Source organism: Cydia amplana, chromosome 16 (assembly GCF_948474715.1).
Source record: "Cydia amplana chromosome 16, ilCydAmpl1.1, whole genome shotgun sequence".
NCBI classification, from domain to species: domain Eukaryota; kingdom Metazoa; phylum Arthropoda; class Insecta; order Lepidoptera; family Tortricidae; genus Cydia; species Cydia amplana.
This window is the reverse complement of record NC_086084.1, coordinates 7,049,676-7,072,803: the sequence shown is the minus strand read 5'-3', so window position 1 is coordinate 7,072,803 and position 23,128 is coordinate 7,049,676. Positions and strand designations below refer to the sequence as shown.

Below are 23,128 nucleotides of genomic sequence, written 5' to 3'. Positions count from 1 at the left end.
TCATTTGATACCAAACTCGACCATACTTTCTTGCAAAAAAGAAGACCAGAATAGCAAGACCCCTCTCAAATTGCTTTTTAGCCTTCTAAGCTCTTCTAGCTCAATAACCCCTTGATCGAGCCTGCTCATAATTTAATGACTAAAATATAATGCCCTCAACTACACGTTTACCCAATTTCATTTAAATTAGAACAAATTTACTTAAGTTATTGTGCATCAAACTATCCTCTGATAGTTCAGCTTAAAAACATCGAAATGCCGGGACGTGCCCCTAGCTAGCCGCGTGTCCCAAGTCGAATGTAAGAACTTCGCTTCGCTCGCTCGTTCGATAATCGAGTACTGACCGGTCCGTCGCCTCCTATAGAGCACGCAGGCGATGATGCCGGCCACGAGCAGCATGCACACGATGACCACGGCGGGGATGACGAAGGTCACCAGGTACTCGGTATAGCCAGCCTCGGCGGCAGCGCCGGGTGCACCTCGGTGCGAGGTGGTCGACCCGCCTGGCCCGGGCGGCGGAGGCTTCACAATCTTCGTACCCTGGTCTCCGCACAACCCGAGCGGGATCAGGGTTATCGACATGACCTTCTCCTTGTCGAACACGGTGTCCACGATGTCCTTTAGGGCGCCGTCGTCGGCGATTATCAGTTTGCGGAGCGTCTCGATTTTGTCTTTCGGACAGCTGTCCATTGGTAAGCTTGTGTTGTACCTGAGGACACAAAATATAATGTTTTTTTGCTAATACTTACATACCCTCCTGCGTCTTACGTAGATATTGAATTCAATGTGAGTTATTTAAATTGTAAATTACGTTTTTAAATCATTAGTCTGTAAAACTTGGCCAATGTCGATACTTGATGAAATAAAGGTTCAGACGGAAATTTAGGATCGAATAACCAACCATGATTGATAAATCAAACCGGACGGACTGAAAAGTTATCGTATCTGCCGCCGCTCATGTTTCTTAGAAACTGTATACAAATGTAACGGTGTTACATAAACTGGCAAATATTTTTTTTTTAATTGGAAATGTGTCCAATTGGAAGCCTTTAGGACGCATTAAATTACATGTTACAAAAAATCTACTTCACCTATCTTGTAAAGCAGCGGTCGGCAACCTTTTAGCAGCCAATGGCCACATAGTAGTTAACGAAGTTGACGCGGGCCGCACTTTGTTAATATTTATGACTTTATCAGACATTGTCGTTTGTCAATATTACATACAAAATAAACAGGGAGGATCGCGGGCCGCAAGTGACAGGTTCACGGGCCGCAGGTTGCCGACCGTTGTTGTAAAGTACTTAATTTCCAGGGCGAATAAATAATACTTACCAAATAATAGTAGTGCTAGCATGAGGATGATCCGTAATATTCCGAATTCTAATATTACTGGTGTCCTTATCCCCGAAGAGCGCGGCGAGTTTCTCGACGATCTTCCTCTTGTTGTTGGCGCTGTGCGCGAGCTGCTGGAAATCGTAGTCGAGCGTCATCTGGAACTCGACGGTCGGCTTGATGGCGGGCGCTTTCATCACCTCCACTATGAGGCTGTCGTAGGCGCTCTTCTTGCTAGAGTCTTCAGCGATCTGGTAAAACACACAAGCAGTTATATTTAAACTTTGAATAAATGTCATATACTAAGAAAAAGTGACCAAGGCCTCCAGTGCCCCAGGCTGGAATCGAACCAGCGTCCTCTGCTGTCGCGGCAGGTGCCTGAGCCATTCGGCCACCGGGCCACAGCGGCATAGGTCGAATTTTTCCAAGTATATGCACTTCTTACTGAAGGCTTATGGCTTATGGTGGTTGGTTAGTGCCCCAGGCTGGTTCGATTCCAGCCTGGGGCACTGGAGGCCTTGGTCACTTTTTCTTAGTATATGACATTTATTCAAAGTTTATAATTTATAGTAATGTGTCTACTTGAAATAAAAACAAATTAAAATATTTTCTGAAAATAATTTAATTTGTTCTAATACAGTTATATTTAGTTAGGAATATAAAAGTAAGTAGAACCTGCTTTAAAACCCAGGATGGGTTTGTAGGAGTAGTAAAGACTTAAGGCTACTCGCGCTTCGTATGGAACTCTGACGGGTGGATATGACACCCATGGTCTAATAAAACATGGTCTTCTCTTCCCAGAGTGTCACTTGCCTACGTCACAATAACATTGCCACTTTATTTCAACATAACATGTTACATGGGTACATTATATCTATGGTTAATAAGTTAAAATATTTCTTTATAATTTTATAATTTTCATTTATATGTATTTTATCTTAAATTTTACAATAACACGTCATTTTTAATTATTCGTTAGCAATATCTTCCGATTCACGAAAGAAATTTCAGACGTTCGGGTAATTCTGTTTACACTACTGGCAACACAGGATAGCGCTGTCACATTTGACAATCCGCCATGTTGTCCCTGACCGTCATCCTTGTCGAACGCGTGTTAATTGTTATTTCCTTCTCGCTCAGTGTCAGCAGTCGCAGTGTTTTCCAAACTTTTCACGTCGTAAGCTTGGTAATTAATGTTTTGTTACGAAAATGGTTGGCTGTTCTATTCGGAACTGTAAGAGTAGGAGTGAAAAGGGCAGTATAGATTTGTTTTATTTTACTATGTTTCTACATGAATAACTTAAAATTAATGCCGTTAAAATAATTTTCACCGTTGGTTAAAATTCTCCCACATTTTAAAGTTTGAGAACCTGTAAACAGCATGATGACGTAGGCAAGTGACAGTTAGGTCATTCGCGAATCTCGGAAGAGAGTACCAGGCGGAGTATATTATTATACCATGTATGACACCGTAAGATTGTGAACCCGCTAGTTTACAATCTAACGTAGGTTAGGTTAGTTTATAATCTCCCTACCGTCAGTTTATAATTTAACTAGCGAGATTATAATCTGACGGGTGTTTACAATTTTACGGTGACAGATATAACGGATTGACATTGTACGTACCATGTGGTCAATCTAACGTACATTTGCTATTTGTATTCATTAGTGATTCAAACACCATTAATGTAGATATGAAAATTTACTGACTAACGATTTCAAAACGGATTGAACAGTCACAGCAACAGCTTTAACAAAAACATGTGAAGTTTTTGGAGAGGTTGAGTGGATGCCATACAAGACTGGTCACCATGTCAAGCTAGTAGAGATGACGGATCGACTACGCCTTCTTAACATTTATGTGATAGAAGTATGAGAGAACAAGTTATTGTCTTGTCACTACATTGTATTCCGCCATGCTGGGCATTAAACTTCAAGAACGAGTGAGGAATGTCGAGATCCGACGCCGGACCAAGGTGCGAGACGTGGGTGACGTCATTACCCAGTTGAACTGAAATGGGTGGGACATGTTGCCAGGCAGAGTGATGGTCGGTGGAGCAAAACTTTGACGGATTGGTGGCCGCTTTCGGATGAAAGAAGCACCTGGCACCCGTTGGCTCGTTGGGTGGATGACATTCGAAAAATCGCGGAGCAATTTTAGATGAGACTAGCCCAGGACCGGGATAAGTGGCGTACACGAAGAGAGGCCTATGCTCAGCAGTGGGCTATTGGAGGCTAAAATGATGATGATGATTTTGTGTGAGTTTCTGGTATACAGGGTGGCGCATTCAGATCGGTCAGTATGGGAAAATCTGAAACTATAAGACATACGACGATCTCTTCTTAGGAACCATGTCATCGATTTTAGTAACAAGAAAAACTGCATTCATACATTTAAAAAAAATGTGTACTCAGCTCGGGAATCGAACCCGGACGTTTTGAAAAAAAAAATCTAAAATTATTTCTATTTATATATCGATTGTGTAGGTCTTAAGCAGTAAATGTTACTATGAAACATGATGTCTGAAATGAATAAAATGCATTGTTTTCATATCCTTTAATTTATTTTAGTATGTTTTCGAAATGGCTACCATTTTTTTCAATACATTTTACATAAAAAAAATTTAAATGTATGAATGCAGTTTTTCTTGTTACTAAAATCGATGACATGGTTCCTAAGAAGAGATCGTCGTATGTCTTATAGTTTCAGATTTTCCCATACTGACCGATCTGAATGCGCCACCCTGTATATGACTGACCAGCTGGTAGTGGACGGTGCCGACGTCGGTGGCGGAGGGCAGGCCGTAGAACTCCTGGTTGCGCGCGTCGAACTGCAGCCAGTGCGGCGCGGGCAGCTCGCTGCGGTCCTGGTAGCGGAGCGACAAGGCGAGGTTGCGCGTGCCGCCGTCCTCGGGGTCGAAGAACGTGTCCTACAAAACAAATAATAGTAGTTTATGTGACTGTACATAATGAAGGGCATTAAACACGAGTGTGGGTTTAAGAAACGAACGAAGTGAGTTTCTTAAAAGGATCACACGAGTGTTTTAATGCCTAATTATGTACAGTTACATACACTACTTTATCTACCCACATATCATAAGCCTTCATGATGCATTCAGGAGCCGCATATTATGACCGGCATCGCGGTGTTGTTCAGGGCCACTAACAATAATTATTAGTAAAATAAAACAGAAAACAAATGCGAAAATGAATAAATTGATTTAGAACAATAATAATTATTTACCTACAGTTTGGATAGTGCAATTATTATAATTCACTTGCCCAGCTCGGACAGAAGTATGTTCCTTTGTATTGTTTCCTTGACTTAGCTGGAAATAAGTCATTTATAACGTTAGTTGCTTTGTCACTGATATCAGGAGGCGTCGCCGAAATATCTATATCATCTTGATCGCTCATTTTATGGTTTAAATTCAACAATTTTATGCAACAAAACAAATTTTAACCTGTAATGGCAGTATTGAAAAGTTTTCTGGCAGCTGTCATAGTTTTTTTTAATTCAGAGACAAACTAGAGTCGGCCCCAACTATCATATCGTTCGATATCTTACTTACGTGCGACATTTGTCAAATTTGTTTGAAAATTAACAATTCATTCCGAACTAAACGTCATCTCGACTGATATTAGAATAGAGGTCAAATCAAATTTCTTTGTATTTCAAAGATGTTCGAAATTTGAATGCATAATATTATCGAAATCGATGTTATTATTTAGCAATAATAACATTGTTACAGATAAGAAATTTGTTCTAACAAAACAGTATATTTTTATGGTGGTCATAATGTGTGGTTCTTGGACGCATCATGGAGGGTTTATGATATTTGGGTAGATAAACTTTATTAATATGTTCATGTCTTACAGTCTTATGCGCGTACAGTATAACAATGCTTTTAGAATGCTGATGGGACTGCCTCGCAGGTGCTCTGCATCGGGCATGTTTGTGACAGCTCGCACGGATGGTTTTCAGACTATATTACGTAAAAATATAGTCTCATTACTAAGTCGTGTGAGGTGTAGTCCCAACAGCATTCGAGAAATTGCTGATAGGTATGATTGTCCGATGCTAAAGCATTGGACCGAGCAGATCAAAGGTGTAGCGCAATTTGTAGTGTAGGTACCTGCTATGCTGTAGTAGTGTAGGTAGGTATCTATATTATAAATTAGCCGAACATAAATGTATATAATGTAAAAATACTAACACTAGATTAAGATATTTGCTTGTATTACTAACACTCTATGGATACTTTTGTTTGTCCGAAATAAATAAATTATTATTATTCTCTTTATTTACTTGAACTCTCTAGGCTAGGTGATTTATAATATGAATATAAAAGTAAAATATAAAAACACTTACAAAACAATAAAAAATACATATAAACACATTATAAAAAACCTAACCTAGGGTGCCGCCAGCAGCGGGGCAAGGCCCAAGCTGCCGGTGGTCAGGGCCGCAGAGAGAGGAACCGGCGGACTATCCGCGCCGTGTCCAAGATCACCGCCTTCTGCATCTGGCCCTTGATCCAACCACCTAGCGAGAGTCTCTCAAGATGTTGGTCGAGACTCTTCGCTATTAGACCGTTCGCTGAAACAACTATCGGGACAATGATCGTCGAATCAACATCCCACATGGCGGTTATCTCGTGAGCCAAGTCTAGGTACTTACTGGACTTGTCCTTCTCGGCTTTCACGAGATTCTCATCATGGGGGATGGTGATGTCAACGAGCACGGCCCGGCGTTGCGCTCGATCTATTATCACAATGTCAGGCTTATTGGCTACAATAGTCCTGTCAGTGATGATAGATCGATCCCAATAGAGCGTGGCACGACCATTCTCGAGAACAGGCGCAGGTAAGTACTTGTAGTACGGTACTTCGCGGTCCACAAGGCCGTATAGAAGAGCAAGCTGCTGGTGAATAATCCTGGCTACGAGATTATGTCTGTGCAAGTACTCGCCGTTAGCAAGATGAGAGCAACCGGAAATGATATGCCTGAGTGACTCTCCGGGACGGCGGCATGCCCGACAAATGTCGACCGTACCGTCCTTCAGGATATATTTCCGATAGTTGTTCGTCATCATTACTTCGTCCGCAATTGCACAGGCAAAACCCTCGGTTTCTCCGAAGAGGTCCCCGAATCGTAACCAGTTCACCGACGCGAGCAGGTCCACATCGGGTCCCGTGAGGGCCTTGTAGAACCGCCCGTGTAGCACCTTACTCTCCCATGCCGCCTTGCGATCCGCAGTACTTAGTACCACAGGTTTGCGCCAGTTCTCGTTTGCCAAGGAGAGCGGCGTGAGGTTCCTGTCTACTGCCACCACATCACGATGCATCCCACACTCGTTGTTAAGGAAATAATTCCTGAGATTGTACACCTCGCGGTTGTGGAGATCCTTGGCGTTTAGGAAGCCTCGGCCTCCACATTTCCGTGGGATGTACAATCTCATGACTGACGAGCGTGGGTGTAGCATACGATGTGCGGTGAGCAATGATCGGACCCTCCGATCCAGGGCGTCCAGCTCGGTCTGAGTCCACCTTAGTATGCCAAAGGAGTATGTGAGTAGGGGCATTACCCAGGCGTTGAAGGCGCGCACTTTGTTGCCTCCTGACAAAAGACTGTTAAGGACTTTTGTGAGCCGACTAAAAAAGCGCTCCTTCACCGACCGTCTAATACCCTCGTCCTCAATACCCAACGACTGTGACATACCAAGGTATTTATAGGTTTCTGATTCAGAGATAGATCTGAAAGACATTGTCTCAGAAGGTTGTAAATTTGTTGAATTTACAACCCTCCCCCGCTGTACATGCATAACCGCACATTTATCGACACCAAACTCCATGTTGATGGCACTACTGAAGACTTCGGTGGTTTTCAGTAGCTCCTTCAAGTCTTGGTTATTTGGTGCAAATAATTTGAGGTCATCCATGTACAGAAGGTGAGAAATGACTTCACCCTCTCTCCGAAGCCGACAACCTAGTCCCAAATCCTTCAGCAGGGTGCTGAGGGGATTGAAAGCTAGGCAGAACCATAGGGGACTCAGACTATCACCCTGAAATATTCCTCGCTCAATCCTTATGAAATCCTGCGGGCCAGGGCGGTCATCCCCGCCTCCTGGTTGACGAAGGACTGTGGTCCACTGCCTCATACACGCACTTAGAAAGGCTCTCAAAGCTGCATCAACTTTATACAGCTCTAAGACCCTCCCCAGCCATGAATGAGGCACCGAATCATAGGCCTTCTTATAGTCAATCCAAGCGGCTGAGAGGGCCTCCTTGTTCCGCCGTATTTGCTGGCAAATGGTCATGTCTATGAGGAGGAGCTCTTTAGTACCACGGGACCCAACCCTACATCCATTTTGAGCGGGGGCCAAAATATTGTTAGCGACAATGTGCGCGTTGATTTTTGTCCTCAAAATGGATGTAAGGAGCTTATAGAGTGTAGATAAGCACGTGATGGGTCTGTAATTCTTTGCTTCCGTGGTACTACCGGACTTATAGAGCAGGAAGGTAACACCAGTTGTTAAGGAAGGTGGGAGAGAACCAAGCTCGAGGGCTTGTTGAAATTGTGCTGCCAAGCACGAGTGCGAGCATCGGAACCATTTTAGCCAGAAGTTGTGCAATCCATCCGGCCCAGGACTTTTCCAGTTCTGGGCCGTGCGGATGGCACAACTTACGTCATCGGGGGTGATAGTGACTACCCCCATAGGTTCGATGGACTCGCATTCACGCTCGACAACATTCATCCAACTCCCCTCGGTGTGTCCAACAGGCACCGACCAGATGCTACGCCAGAAGTCAGTCATGACAGTAGGATCCGGCGGCCTCGTGTCGGACTCACGAAGGTTGGTTTCCTCCCACTTTCGGTACACCTTCCTTTGGTCACTCTGGAAAAGACGATTCTGCTGGAATCGATCCACACGCTCTCTGTAGCGGCGAATACGGTTTGCCCATGCATAGACTTTCTGCTTAAGAAAGTCGATGCGCTCCGTGATATTGGCAATATAGTCGCGGGGCTCAATACCCGTCCCCACGAACGCCTGATTCACAAAGCGCATTACTCGGGGGCGGTTGTTGCCCCCCCTAAAGCAGATCAGCTTTGCAATAAGAGTCCTAAAAGAGCTGATACGTCGCTCGATCCGTATTTGCCATGCGGGGGCACCACCGTCGGTCCTAGGTGCACGTTCAGAGTCCGGAAACTTGACTCGTGCAACACGGCACGCCGCGATGGCTCCGCAATACATGATCGCGTGCGTATCATCTAAATCTTTACTAGTCCGCAGATATGGCTCTAGTAAAGCGTTTAGGGCTCCCATTAGCGCTAGATTGCGTCTATTCATAGGCAAATATTATTAAGTCACGTAAGGTCAAATTTAATACGCATAGGCATTAAAAAATTAAATACGATCTAACTCAAATACAGCTTATTATATTATTGGCAAGGTGCGAAGTCGGTGGAGGGGGAAGTGGCGCTGATCGTCACAAACACAGGAATGTCCGACATTAGTACTAGCGGCAGCCGCTTGAACTAATTTTACTCCATAAGATTTAACGTAGAAAGTCCGACAAAATGAGGGCAGCACCAGTCGTGCACCTAGCGAATGTGATTTACGATCTCTAATTGGGCCGACTTCGCATTGCGCGTGTGTCAATGTGGAGTTGTTAGTTATCGGACTGATCGTTTTAAATTTGAAGGGTCTAAGTGCTCGTATATTTCCCATTTGAAGCCATGGATGGCGCGTCGCGAGCGGCATAGATTACTAAAAACGAAGTCACGGCCCGACTCAAGGCGAATCACCACGGTTGCGACCGCAGCTACTCGTACGCATGAACCCAAAGTATCGGTCAGTCAGGCGACACGTGACAAGGTGTTACGGGGTAAGTGGCGTGACGTCGTGGACTCACCTCGGGCACCTTGTAGAGCAGCAGATGTCCTACAGTAGCGCGCAGCATGTCGACCTGGTTGCGCGTGACGGGCGGGTAGGTGTCGGCGGCGGGCGTGGACTCACCTCGGGCACCTTGTAGAGCAGCAGGTGTCCTACAGTAGCGCGCAGCATGTCGACCTGGTTGCGCGTGACGGGCGGGTAGGTGTCGGCGGCGGGCGTGGACTCACCTCGGGCACCTTGTAGAGCAGCAGGTGTCCTACGGTAGCCCGCAGCATGTCGACCTGGTTGCGCGTGACGTCGTGGACTCACCTCGGGCACCTTGTAGAGCAGCAGGTGTCCTACAGTAGCCCTCAGCATGTCGACCTGGTTGCGCGTGACGTCGTGGACTCACCTCGGGCACCTTGTAGAGCAGCAGGTGTCCTACAGTAGCCCGCAGCATGTCGACCTGGTTGCGCGTGACGTCGTGGACTCACCTCGGGCACCTTGTAGAGCAGCAGGTGTCCTACGGTGGCGCGCAGCATGTCGACCTGGTTGCGCGTGACGGGCGGGTAGGTGTCGGCGGCGGGCGTGGACTCACCTCGGGCACCTTGTAGAGCAGCAGGTGTCCTACGGTGGCGCGCAGCATGTCGACCTGGTTGCGCGTGACGTCGTGGACTCACCTCGGGCACCTTGTAGAGCAGCAGGTGTCCTACGGTGGCGCGCAGCATGTCGACCTGGTTGCGCGTGACGGGCGGGTAGGTGTCGGCGGCGGGCGTGGACTCACCTCGGGCACCTTGTAGAGCAGCAGGTGTCCTACGGTGGCGCGCAGCATGTCGACCTGGTTGCGCGTGACGTCGTGGACTCACCTCGGGCACCTTGTAGAGCAGCAGGTGTCCTACGGTGGCGCGCAGCATGTCGACCTGGTTGCGCGTGACGGGCGGGTAGGTGTCGGCGGCGGGCGTGGACTCACCTCGGGCACCTTGTAGAGCAGCAGGTGTCCTACGGTGGCGCGCAGCATGTCGACCTGGTTGCGCGTGACGGGCGGGTAGGTGTCGGCGGCGGGCGTGGCGGCGGCGGCGGGCACGCAGCGGCCGGCGCCACGCCACGCCACGTCCAGCACCGACAGCTCGGGCGACATCACGTCGCGCAGCCGCTGGGACGGTGAGTGAGATTCGGGGCGGGACTCCATTATCTGGGAATTAAAAGTAACTGGTGAGCGGAAAAAATAGTAGGTTGCGAAATGAGAGTAGGTTCCGATCGCGACTGAGGTTGAATTAAGACGACCGAATGAAAGGTGACGTGTAGATATAATAAAAAACCGGCCAAGTGCGAGTCGGACTCGCGCACGGAGGGTTCCGCACCATCAACAAAAAATAGAGCAAAACAAGAAAAAAAGACCGGTCACCCATCCAAGTACTGACCCCGCCCGACGTTGCTTAACTTCGGTCAAAAATCACGTTTGTTGTATGGGAGCCCCACTTAAATCTTTATTTTATTCTGTTTTTAGTATTTTTTGTTATAGCGGCAACAGAAATACATCATCTGTGAAAATTTCAACAGTCTATCACGGTTCGTGAGATACAGTCTGGTGACAGATGGACGGACGGACAGCGCAGTCTTAGTAATAGGGTCCCGTTTTTACCCTTTGGGTACGGAACCCTAATAGTAGATCACGAAATTAGAGTAGGTTCCGACCGGCCCGAGGTTGAATTAGACGGCCGAATGAAAAGTGACGTGTAGATATAAAAAAGACGCACCTAGTAAAAAGAGCAAGTAGTGCAAGTACCTACCAACAAAATACAAATGGTTACACCACTCGCATTATTCATACCCAAATCTAACCCTACTCTGCTAATATCAACTTTTACCTACATGAACCTCTTGGTATCATCAATAAGGCACGCAATGTCCTTGAACAAAGTACCAATCGCTGGTCTACACGTGTCTCCAGAGAGAAATATGATACATGACAGTTGCCAATAGGTTGACGATACCTTCAAACACGAAGCTGCTTCATACTTACAGACATAATTAAACATTTACCTGCATCAGTCTCTTGTTGGTCCACACAAACTCGCAATACATTCAGCAGCTCTGCGATACATTCAGCAAAGTAATGTGGTACATGTCTGTGGCCAGTTGGTTGGCGATGCCTTCGACCACAGAGCTACTTCGTAATTACTAACATGATTAATCATTTACCTGCATCAGTCTCTTGATATCATCCATAAGGCAAGCAGTTTCCTTAGGAAGCGAATCATTGGTCCACATGAACTCGCAGACGTACCCACTTTGCGACACATTCAGTATAGTAATGAGGTGCATGTCTGTTGCCAGAAGGTTGACGGTTGACGATGCCTTCAAGCACGGAGCTGCATCATACTTACTAACTAAACATTTACCTGCATCAGTCTCTTGATATCATCCATAGGACACGCGGTCTCCTTGGGCAGGGTATCGTTGGTCCACACGAACTCGCAGATGTCTCCGGTCTGCGACACATTCAGCACAGTAATGTGGTGCATGTCTGTGGCCAGAAGGTTGACGATGCCTTCAAGCACGGAGCTGCTTCATACTAACTAACATGACTAAACATTTACCTGCATCAGTCTCTTGATATCATCCATAGGACACGCGGTCTCCTTGGGCAGGGTGTCGTTGGTCCACACGAACTCGCAGATGTCTCCGGTCTGCGACACATTCAGCACAGTAATGTGGTGCATGTCTGTGGCCAGAAGGTTGACGATGCCTTCAAGCACGGAGCTGCTTCATACTTACTAACATGACTAAACATTTACCTGCATCAGTCTCTTGATATCATCCATAGGACACGCGGTCTCCTTGGGCAGGGTATCGTTGGTCCACACGAACTCGCAGACGTCCCCGCTCTGCGACACATTCAGCACAGTAATGTGGTGCATGTCTGTGGCCAGAAGGTTGACGATGCCTTCAAGCATGGAGCTGCGTCATACTTACTAACTAAACATTTACCTGCATCAGTCTCTTGATATCATCCATAGGACACGCAGTCTCCTTGGGCAGGGTATCGTTGGTCCACACGAACTCGCAGACGTCTCCGGTCTGCGACACATTCAGCACAGTAATGTGGTGCATGTCTGTGGCCAGAAGGTTGACGATGCCTTCAAGCATCGAGCTGCTTCATACTTACTAACTAAACATTTACCTGCATCAGTCTCTTGATATCATCCATAGGACACGCGGTCTCCTTGGGCAGGGTATCGTTGGTCCACACGAACTCGCAGACGTCTCCGCTCTGCGACACATTCAGCACAGTAATGTGGTGCATGTCTGTGGCCAGAAGGTTGACGATGCCTTCAAGCACGGAGCTGCTTCATACTTACTAACATGACTAAACATTTACCTGCATCAGTCTCTTGATATCATCCATAGGACACGCGGTCTCCTTGGGCAGGGTATCGTTGGTCCACACGAACTCGCAGACGTCCCCGCTCTGCGACACATTCAGCACAGTAATGTGGTGCATGTCTGTGGCCAGAAGGTTGACGATGCCTTCAAGCATGGAGCTGCGTCATACTTACTAACTAAACATTTACCTGCATCAGTCTCTTGATATCATCCATAGGACACGCAGTCTCCTTGGGCAGGGTATCGTTGGTCCACACGAACTCGCAGACGTCTCCGGTCTGCGACACATTCAGCACAGTAATGTGGTGCATGTCTGTGGCCAGAAGGTTGACGATGCCTTCAAGCATCGAGCTGCTTCATACTTACTAACTAAACATTTACCTGCATCAGTCTCTTGATATCATCCATAGGACACGCGGTCTCCTTGGGCAGGGTATCGTTGGTCCACACGAACTCGCAGACGTCTCCGCTCTGCGACACATTCAGCACAGTAATGTGGTGCATGTCTGTGGCCAGAAGGTTGACGATGCCTTCAAGCACGGAGCTGCTTCATACTTACTAACATGACTAAACATTTACCTGCATCAGTCTCTTGATATCATCCATAGGACACGCGGTCTCCTTGGGCAGGGTATCGTTGGTCCACACGAACTCGCAGACGTCTCCGGTCTGCGACACATTCAGCACAGTAATGTGGTGCACGTCTGTGGCCAGAAGGTTGACGATGCCTTCAAGCACGGAGCTGCTTCATACTAACTAACATGACTAAACATTTACCTGCATCAGTCTCTTGATATCATCCATAGGACACGCGGTCTCCTTGGGCAGGGTATCGTTGGTCCACACGAACTCGCAGACGTCCCCGGTCTGCGACACATTCAGCACAGTAATGTGGTGCATGTCTGTGGCCAGAAGGTTGACGATGCCTTCGAGCGCGCGGATCTGCCAGTCCAGGTCGTAGGTGAAGGTCTTGTTCAGTTTGAAGTGCATGACGAATTGATGGTTGATCGTCCGGGCGGCTTTGTGCTGGAAGATAATGTTTCGGTTAAATAAGACTGGATGACATCTTTATAGTTGTTTATGTGACTGCTACATATTGAAAGGCATTAAAACAAGAGTGTATTTATGAAACGAACAAAGTGAGTTTTATAATAGGATCTCACGATTATGTAAATACCTAATTACGACCGGCATTGCGGCATCGTTGCTTTGTCGCGGATATACGGTGGCGTCTCCGAAATGTTTCGATCGCTCAATTTACACGAAAGTGGGGCTATAGTTAGTTTCATCATCATCATCTTCCTCGCGTTGTCCCGGCATTTTTGCCACGGCTCATGGGAGCCTGGGGTCCGTTTGGCAACTAATAACCACAGTAATAAAAACCAGTAATTGGCGTGAGCACTAGTTTTTACGAAAGCGACTGCCATCTGACCTTCCAACCCAGAGGGTAAACTAGGCTCGTATTGGGATTAGTCCGGTTTCCTCACGATGTTTTCCTTCACCGAAAAGCGACTGGTAAATATCAAATGATATTTCGTACATAAGTTCCAAAAGACTCATTGGTCCGAGCCGGGGTTTGAACCCGCGACCTCCGGATTGCAAGTCGCACGCTCTTATCGCTAGGCCGCCAGCGCTTTCATTTTGTGCTATAGTTAGTTTATAAATAACAAATCAAACTTATTTTAAACCAACTAATTAAAAGAATTACGCTACTTCATTCCTAGATGACTGCATGAAAATCCAAAATTTCTTTATAGTATTTTATGCAACCGTTGTTTAAGAGAGCTCAAAAAAGGCGAGTGGCGTGAGTAACAATTTGAGGCGAAGCCGAAAATTGTTAATAAAGACGCCACGAGTATTTTTTGACTCAGTTAAACAACGTTGCATACAATACTTTTTCTACGACCAAGCACTTACTTTTAAATAAAATTTTACAAATATTTTTAATTCAAGAAGTAGCAAAAATGGAGGGTGCGGGCGGGAAAAGAATGAATTAATGAATGAAATTTAAAAAAAAACATTTCTATGGTTCACTTATTTGTTAGAGATGACATTTAAAATAAGGTTGGCAACACTGTATTTCATTCAATATTTTTTAAGTGGTCATTACACGTAGTATCGTAAAATCGCCAAAAAGATACTGCGTGTATGCACAAATTCTTTTTTGGGGAATAGACTAAAGACTTGTCTTGACAACTATAAGGTAGGGTTTTAAAGGTGTGTGCACGACCCTTTAAATGACAAATAAAAGTACGGGAGTAGAAAAAGATTGTAAACATAATGAATAGATAAGCCGTATTGTACCTGTTGGACGGTGATATCGAGCGGTCCCTGAGCTGTGCGGCCCTCGCTATCTTGTGCTTCGATCACGAAGTTCCAGCGAGACACGTGCGCTTCTAAGGGCCTGAAATGTCACAAAAAATCAGTAAACTATCGCTAAATAAACGGAGAAAAATAAAAAACCGGCCAAGTGCGAGTCGGACTCGCGCACGGAGGGTTCCGCACCATCAACAAAAAATAGAGCAAAACAAGCAAAAAAAACGGTCACCCATCCAAGTACTGACCCCGCCCGACGTTGCTTAACCTCGGTCAAAAATCACGTTTGTTGTATGGGAGCCCCACTTAAATCTTTATTTTGTTGTTATAGCGGCAACAAAAATACATCATCTGTGAAAATTTCAACTGTCTAGCTATGACGGTTCGTGAGATACAGCCTGGTGACAGACGGACGGACGGACGGACGGACGGACGGACGGACGGACGGACGGACGGACAGCGGAGTCTTAGTAATAGGGTCCCGTTTTTACCCTTTGGGTACGGAACCCTAAAAACAAGCAGTACCATTTTATTAGTAACCAAAAGTAAATTCGTCTGCACTAAATTTTGCAGGATTTTTATAACTCGTGTCCACAATTGAATGAAAACCGCAGGGAGGTTCAATTAGGATGGCAATGATAATACGACAAGTATTAAAAAGCGGCCAAGTGCGAGTCGGACTCGCCCATGAAGGGTTCCGTATTTAGGCGATTTATGACGTATAAAAGAAAAACTACTTACTAGATCTCGTTCAAACCAATTTTCGGTGGAAGTTTACATGGTAATGTACATCATATATTTTTTTTTAGTTTTATCATTCTCTTATTTTAGAAGTTACAGGGGGGGGGGACACACATTTTACCACTTTGGAAGTGTCTCTCGCGCAAACTATTCAGTTTAGAAAAAAATGATATTAGAAACCTCAATATCATTTTTGAAGACCTATCCATAGATACCCCACACGTATGGGTTTGATGAAAAAAAAAAATTTGAGTTTCAGTTCGAAGTATGGGGAACCCCAAAAATTTATTGTTTTTTTTCTATTTTTGTGTGAAAATCTTAATGCGGTTCACAGAATACATCTACTTACCAAGTTTCAACAGTATAGTTCTTATAGTTTCGGAGAAAAGTGGCTGTGACATACGGACGGACAGACGGACAGACGGACAGACAGACAGACATGACGAATCTATAAGGGTTCCGTTTTTTGCCATTTGGCTACGGAACCCTAAAAATGATTCCTCTAACAAGGCTAGGGAGAGTGGACGTGTCACAGCACGCAGTTGCACGAGATAGCACGTATTTTCTTTAAACAATAATGCATCAGCATCAAAATCGTCATTACTCATTTTGAAAAAGAAAATATGTGCTCTTCCTTGAACTACACATCGAAGACTGCGTGCTGTGACACAAGAGCGACGCCGCGACAGCTATCACCGACCGTCGCCGACAGTCACCGACCGTCGCCGACAGTCACCGACCGTCACCGATAGCCGTCGCAGACGGTCGTCAGCGACCGTCGCCGACAGTGTGTCGCGTACTGTCGCTCGTCTGTAAGCAGCCTAACAGTAGACAATTGGTCATATACCATCTCTTCACATGTCTGCGGAAGACCATTATCGTTCTCGAATCGGTCTATTCAGCCGCCTAAAACGGTGTCACACCATAGTGTCTCTCCGGTGTACACAATCGTCTGCCATAGCTAAAAGGACCATGATAATATGACTTCCCCTGGGTAAGTTAATAAAAAACTTTTCATCACACTCGCTCAGTAAATGTGGAATTGCACGCAGGCTTAGCGGGAGTAATAGAAAAAGCGTTTTCCCTAGGGAGTAATGAAGTTTCTAGTACCATAAATAACAGTTTTTTTGTCTTTATACTTCATTTTTGTATCGCAAGTGTGATGAAAAACATTGTGTGTAACTCAAGGCGTAATAATATTGCAAACTCGGGTCTATAAATCGCTCCGGCAAGCCGTCGCGATTTAACTTACCCTCGTTTGCAATATTTAACTTACGCCCCATGTTGCACAATGTACTATATGGTACTTACATAAACTAGGAATCCTCTAGACGGAGTTTAGAGCAATTATTTCATGAAACCGATGCTGCCAAAAATACGGGGGTGCGGGGGGACGAGGTGAGCGAATCCCGTCCCGTTCAAAGACACGGACCAATCACGGCACGGGATTAACTCGAAGATGGAGTATAACTACCGTATAAGTGGCAGAGGGGGTAGCGTTACTATGCTCAGTCTAGAGCAGGGATCGGATACCGGTATTTTTTGTATGGGAACGGAAACGGTATTTTTTCGTTCTTTGCTAATTACTTCATTTCTAATTGGGCAATCTAATAATACGAAGTCGTAACCTAAAAACACAACTGAGTCCTACATTTCGAGTATAAAATAATTCGAAAAATATGGTTATTTCTAAGTTTTTGCAAAAAACCGGTTCCGATCCCTGGTTTAGAGGATGTCTTGTCTGTGGGTACTTACAACGCATACACCTCCAGTTTGGAAGGTAGGAACTGTATCCAGGAGTTCCTGCCGAGCTTGGTACCCTCTTTCATGTACATGGTGTACGTCAGGTTGTTGTCGTCCTCGGGGTCCGTGAACAGGTTCGCGGGGATCACGTATCTGAACAACACGTTACATATTAGGTAATTAGTTAACGCCTAAGGACTCATTTAGACGGTGCGAGAACTCGCATGCGAGTTTCATTACATTGCGTCGTTTGATCGGTCGGCTGAATTGATGTAACCTCAATGGTCCGCAATGTAACTAAAATCGTATACGAGTTCGCGCGCCGTCTTAATGAGCCCTTAGGAGTTATTCCGTTATTCTTAATCTTCATACATCAATATTCCTCCTTGTGATATGTCGTGACCAGATCATAGAATTCATGAAATGATTGCCACATCATGGAATTATATATAACATCTGGCCATGACAAATACAACGTTTATAAAAAATAGTTATTTGCTGAACAGTGGCAGAATCTTGACAGAAGTGTACACGTCCTCGTACATTTTTGTCTCTCTTGCTATTTTAAAATTAACATTCGAGAGATCGTGAAGAAAATCGTGTCAAGGACGGGTCACGGGTGATTTTTAGATAGTCTTTGTAGTACTGATGCACAGATCGTCGTTTATTTCTATCATATACTATAAAATAGAAAATGCACAATCTTCCTCCACCTATAGTTCGTTTTTTTAGCATTAGAAATAACTTGAAAGAAGGTAAGCGATTTTGACATATCTTTTAATTGAAAAACACTTTTAAAAATCAATAACTATTACTTATGAAAGCAGAAGATCGTATTAGATTCATAATTGTTACATATTTACCGTAACTTATTTTTAAAATGTGTTTTTCAATTAAAAGACACATCAAGATTGTTTACCTTATTTCTAATGCTAAAAAAAACAAAGTATAGTCTTATCGCGGCTTTTGCTAGGGCCTGCCTTTCTTCTCTTTCACCTCCACTTTACAATCATAAGTAAGTATTTTCTCGAGATCCTTTTCACAAATGTCAGACTTCACGACCTCAAGATATCAATGAATTAAAGTGTCATTCAATAGAACTTGCTAACTATGTAAACAAACCGCTATACTAAAACTGACACTGAATGTCAATTTACTAGTAACTTTTGTTTAATTAGTTAGCAAGTTCTATGAATGAAACTTTAGGTACCTGAACGCTTTCCCAGCGGCGGTGGCGACTTTCTTCATGTGGTGTTTGAGCGATGGCGGTTTCTTGGTCACAGGTATCGGGAACGTCACAGTCTCAGTGGTTCGGCCGAAGATCGTGCTTGATCGTTCCGATGGCGTGACCGACTCCTGAAACGTAGTACACTCTATTATAGATTACTGAGTGGTTTAAATTGTATACTAACGACCCGCCCCGGCTTCGCACGGGTTTACAAATTATACATAAACCTACCTCTTGAATCGCTCTATTAAAAAAAAACCGCATCTAAATCCGTTGCGTAGTTTTAAAGATCTAAGCATACATACAGACAGACAGACAGACAGACAGACAGCGGGAAGCGACTTTGTTTTATACTATGTAGTGAAGTTCACTAATGTATACACCGGTAAGATAAAATGTTATATACCTTGTTGTCATTAACTAACACAAAACGTATGATACAACTGTTTAATAGTTTAGTTTGAATGAGCACTCAAAGGGTATAGCCGGGTAAGCATGGCCAAACTGCCCTTAGCGAAAAAAACAATTTCCTTTTACTGGATTATTAACCTATATATAAGTAGTGCTTTCACCAAATATTAAGCCTCAAATGCTTCAGATTTAAAAAAAAAATGCAAAAAAAGAAAAATCATTTTTATTTTATTACAGCCAAAGTACTAATGCGATTTCTTTGTAATTTGGATATGTTGTATATACAATTAAGGTCGCTTTCTGAAAAAAATAATATTGAATTATCTCTTAAAATAATAGTAAAAAATTAAGATGAAAATTTTCAGAAAAATAAAAAAAATACATGCGAGATAGCGACAGTTATCAAATTTACATATTTCATGTAGAATTTAATAATGTTTAACATATATTTTTTTCAAAAATTAAAATCGGGATTAACAGTGTTAAAAACTCGAATTTGTAACGTCCCATAATACCTTCTCTTCATACAAAATAACTTGTACGTTATACTAGAAAGTTATATTCCCAACGCAATTTGAATTTAGAACGCGACTTATTTTGCTGAGCGCGGACCTTAAACTCCGTGGCTGTATGCGGCTAGGGCGAACGGCATTCAGAGATTTAAAAAACAAGTGCGAGTCGGACTCGCGCACGGAGGGTTCCGCACCTTGAACAAAAAATAGAGCAAAACAAGCAAAAAAACGGTCACCCATCCAAGTACTGACCCCGCCAAACGTTGCTTAACTTCGGTCAAAAATCACGTTTGTTGTATGGGAGCCCCACTTAAATCTTTATTTTATCCTGTTTTTAGTATTTGTTGTTATAGCGGCAAAAGAAATACATCATCTGTGAAAATTTCAACTGTCTAGCTATCACGGTTCGTGAGATACAGCCTGGTGACAGACGGACGGACGGACGGACAGCGGAGTCTTAGTAATAGGGTCCCGTTTTTACCCTTTAGGTACGGAACCCTAAAAAGCGCGGGAACAGGAAAATAGGCACGAATTTTATACACAGCGTTAACGATTGAAAAATGTGTGTTCCTTTGATGAATAAAATACGTCACATTCTAAATTCAAATTCGTAAAAACTGCGTTCACAATATACTTCATTCGTTTATGACTACTTAGCTTTGCTTGTATGAAGAGAGAGTATTATGGGATGTTACAAATTCGAGTTTTTCACACTGTTAATCCCGATTTTAATTTTTGAAAAAAATATATGTTAAACATTATTAAATTCTACATAAAATATGTAAATTTGATAACTGTCGCTATCTCGCACGTATTTTTTTTATTTTTTTGAGAATTTTCATTTCAATTTTTTACTATTATTTTAAGAGATAATTCAATATAATTTTTTTCAGAAAGCGACCTTAATTGTATATATAATATACCCAAATTACAAAGAAATCGGATTAGTACTTTGGCTGTAATAAAATAAAAATGATTTTTCTTTTTTTGCATTTTTTTTTTAAATCTGAAGCATTTGAGGCTTAATATTTGGTGAAAGCACTATTTATATATAGGTTAATAATCCAGTAAAAGGAAATTGTTTTTTCTGCTAAGGGCAGTTTGGCCTTGCTTACCCGGCTATACCCTTTAAACATAATTCGAATGGACTAATAATCATAATACTTTTTCACATTTTTTTAAATCTAGCTGTAACAACCAGTTTTTGGGAATTTGTTTTATCAGGAAAAACACTTCTAATAGATTAAATGGATTTCGATAGATCATGTATCGATAGCGATAATTTCGGGTCATGATGATATTCATCATTGCCCGAATTTGACTTTATTCATTATATTTAATGAGCGACTTAGTTCTAAATTTTGAAAAAGTTAGTGTTAATTGATTAAGATCGAAAATGCGCCCAAATGATTAAAGAAATACCATGTTATCCCCGTGATTTTCACACACGCATTCACTCGAGTAAGCAAGTAAACCATTACCAATTCGGCTGCAACTGTGCAGTGCACACTGCACATCCCTTCAAATTTTCAGTGCACACCTTAACCCATTACTACGATGCTAACGTACTTACGAGGACTGTGGATCACTGTCTCAAACTTGTAGGTCGATTGGGTCTGTTTGGCTTTTAGAATGCTGGATCTTGAATGAAGCGGCCATAAATTGGTAGCATCGACATTTAAATTGCTACACAAGAGACTGAAGATATCAGAGTTTTACGTAGGCTGTAGATCTTTAGATAGCCTAGGCTAGTGGATTGTATGGTACGGATAGTTCCACAGAATCAAGAACACTTGCAAGTTCAAACTTGTACGGGATCTCTTAGTTCTATCAAAGAGTTATTGACTATTATTGAAGAGGTATAAAGTAGAAGAAAAAATAGTGCCGTCGACAGCCAAACTATAAGTATATGGCTCTAAATTACGTCATTATATTGTGGTACGAGTAATTGAATTGTCAATCGTCATCTTTTAATAACCAAATATACCGCCTAATGTAACAGCGACATTTACTACTCTGTCAAGTTTGTGGTACGATTTTGTCTTAGACTTTATTCCTTCTAACTCATAACTCTTTGGTTCTTTAGATCTAATAGGCTCCTACGAACCTCCTTCGTGACTTCTGTAATTTCAGTCACAGGCAGCGCCGCCTCCGTCGTCGTTGAAGTTGTCGACGTCGTTGAAGTTGTCGACATCGTGGTCGGCGCCTCAGTTGTCGATGTTGATGTCGTGGTAGCTGGTGTGGGTGCTGTGGCCTCGGGCGTGGTGGAAGAGGGTGGCGGCTCGGTGGAAGAGGGCTCGTTGGACGCGCGAATTATAACAGTCTGCTGAAAGTGCCATGCTACGCTCACACGATGTGCCGTGAAGGGTGGACGTAGAAACAACGAGTTGATATATGAACAGGATTACCTATATAATAGTGGTACTGCATATTATTAGAAAATGTAGTTCATAGGAAGCTACACTTACCATTAACACCATTTTTATTCGATTGGGGATGGCTGCATATATTGTAAAGACAGTATTCTATTTGGCGAAATCTTGAATAAATGATTCCCAATAGATACCTGTGTATTGTAACATGACACACGACTGTTCATGTGGTTCTTAAAACTCATTCACATCGACTAGTCTTAAAAAGGATTTTTCTACTCCCGTACTTTTATTTGTCATTTAAAGGGTCGTGCACACATCTTTAAATCCCTATCTTATAGTTGTCAAGACAAGTCTTTAGTCTATTCCCCAAAAAAGTATTTGTGCAATACACGCAGTATCTTTATGGCACTTTTACGATACTTCGTGTAATCACAACTTTAAAAATATTGTATGAAATACATTGTTGCCAACCTAATTTTAATTGTCATCTCTGACAGATGAGTGAACCATAGACATTACTCACTCCACTCGCCTTTTTTGACCTCTCTTAAACAATGGTTGCATAAAATACTATTAATTAACACTTGAAAGCTTCATAACAAGGAAGACCCAAAACCTACCGGTGGGTGAATTACAGTGCATGAAGGCTTATAAAACCTAGTTTATGAAATTTCAAGCCTTTAAAACCAATCGATATCGTTGTTTCTACGTCATCAAATTAGTCAGTTATATTTACATATTAATATACACGCGATGGAAATGGAAACCGTGAGGCAAAATGTACACTATTCTAAGTGTTATATTAACACCAGTTCCACTCTGAATCAAAATTAGTCTACCGTGAAGTGTTAGGTGGTTAAGCTGATTGGTGAGTATACATACCGTCTCGGCTTCTGTGGTGGTGGAATCGTCACCAGGTACTATGATGACATGGTCATGGTCGAAGGTCCTGGGGTTTGTCGCCGGCACGGCGGAATAACTCACAATACTGGCTTCTGATGCTGTTTCGGCGCCGTACGGAGTGATTTTCACTTTAGGTTCCAGCTGAAACATTAAATATTATTTAATAAATTGGGGTGTGTTAAATAAAAATCGATAAGCTTTTTTGCACGCAATGAGAACTACTTCAAATTTCATGCCAGTGCGTTTTCAAGTTTCTATTCAGAAAGTGTTTTGTCTGTCACTTCACGATAGAATTTTTTTGTT

The 23,128-nt window shown here is 43.4% G+C and overlaps 1 protein-coding gene across 1 annotated transcript in view; it reads right to left on the bottom strand.

Annotated features, from left to right (window-relative positions):
- LOC134655511 (dystroglycan 1) overlaps nt 1-23,128 on the bottom strand; it is a 129,667-nt gene that overhangs the window by 1,989 nt on the left and 104,550 nt on the right. The window contains exons 12-21 of the mRNA XM_063510980.1: nt 22,805-22,966; nt 21,655-21,873; nt 18,607-18,752; nt 17,409-17,549; nt 14,901-15,000; nt 13,374-13,622; nt 10,180-10,401; nt 4,092-4,262; nt 1,333-1,583; nt 345-709 (exon numbers count right to left, since the gene is read on the bottom strand). Of these exons, the coding sequence (XP_063367050.1) occupies nt 345-709; nt 1,333-1,583; nt 4,092-4,262; nt 10,180-10,401; nt 13,374-13,622; nt 14,901-15,000; nt 17,409-17,549; nt 18,607-18,752; nt 21,655-21,873; nt 22,805-22,966 (2,026 nt within the window). The remainder of the gene's footprint in view (nt 1-344; nt 710-1,332; nt 1,584-4,091; nt 4,263-10,179; nt 10,402-13,373; nt 13,623-14,900; nt 15,001-17,408; nt 17,550-18,606; nt 18,753-21,654; nt 21,874-22,804; nt 22,967-23,128) is intronic.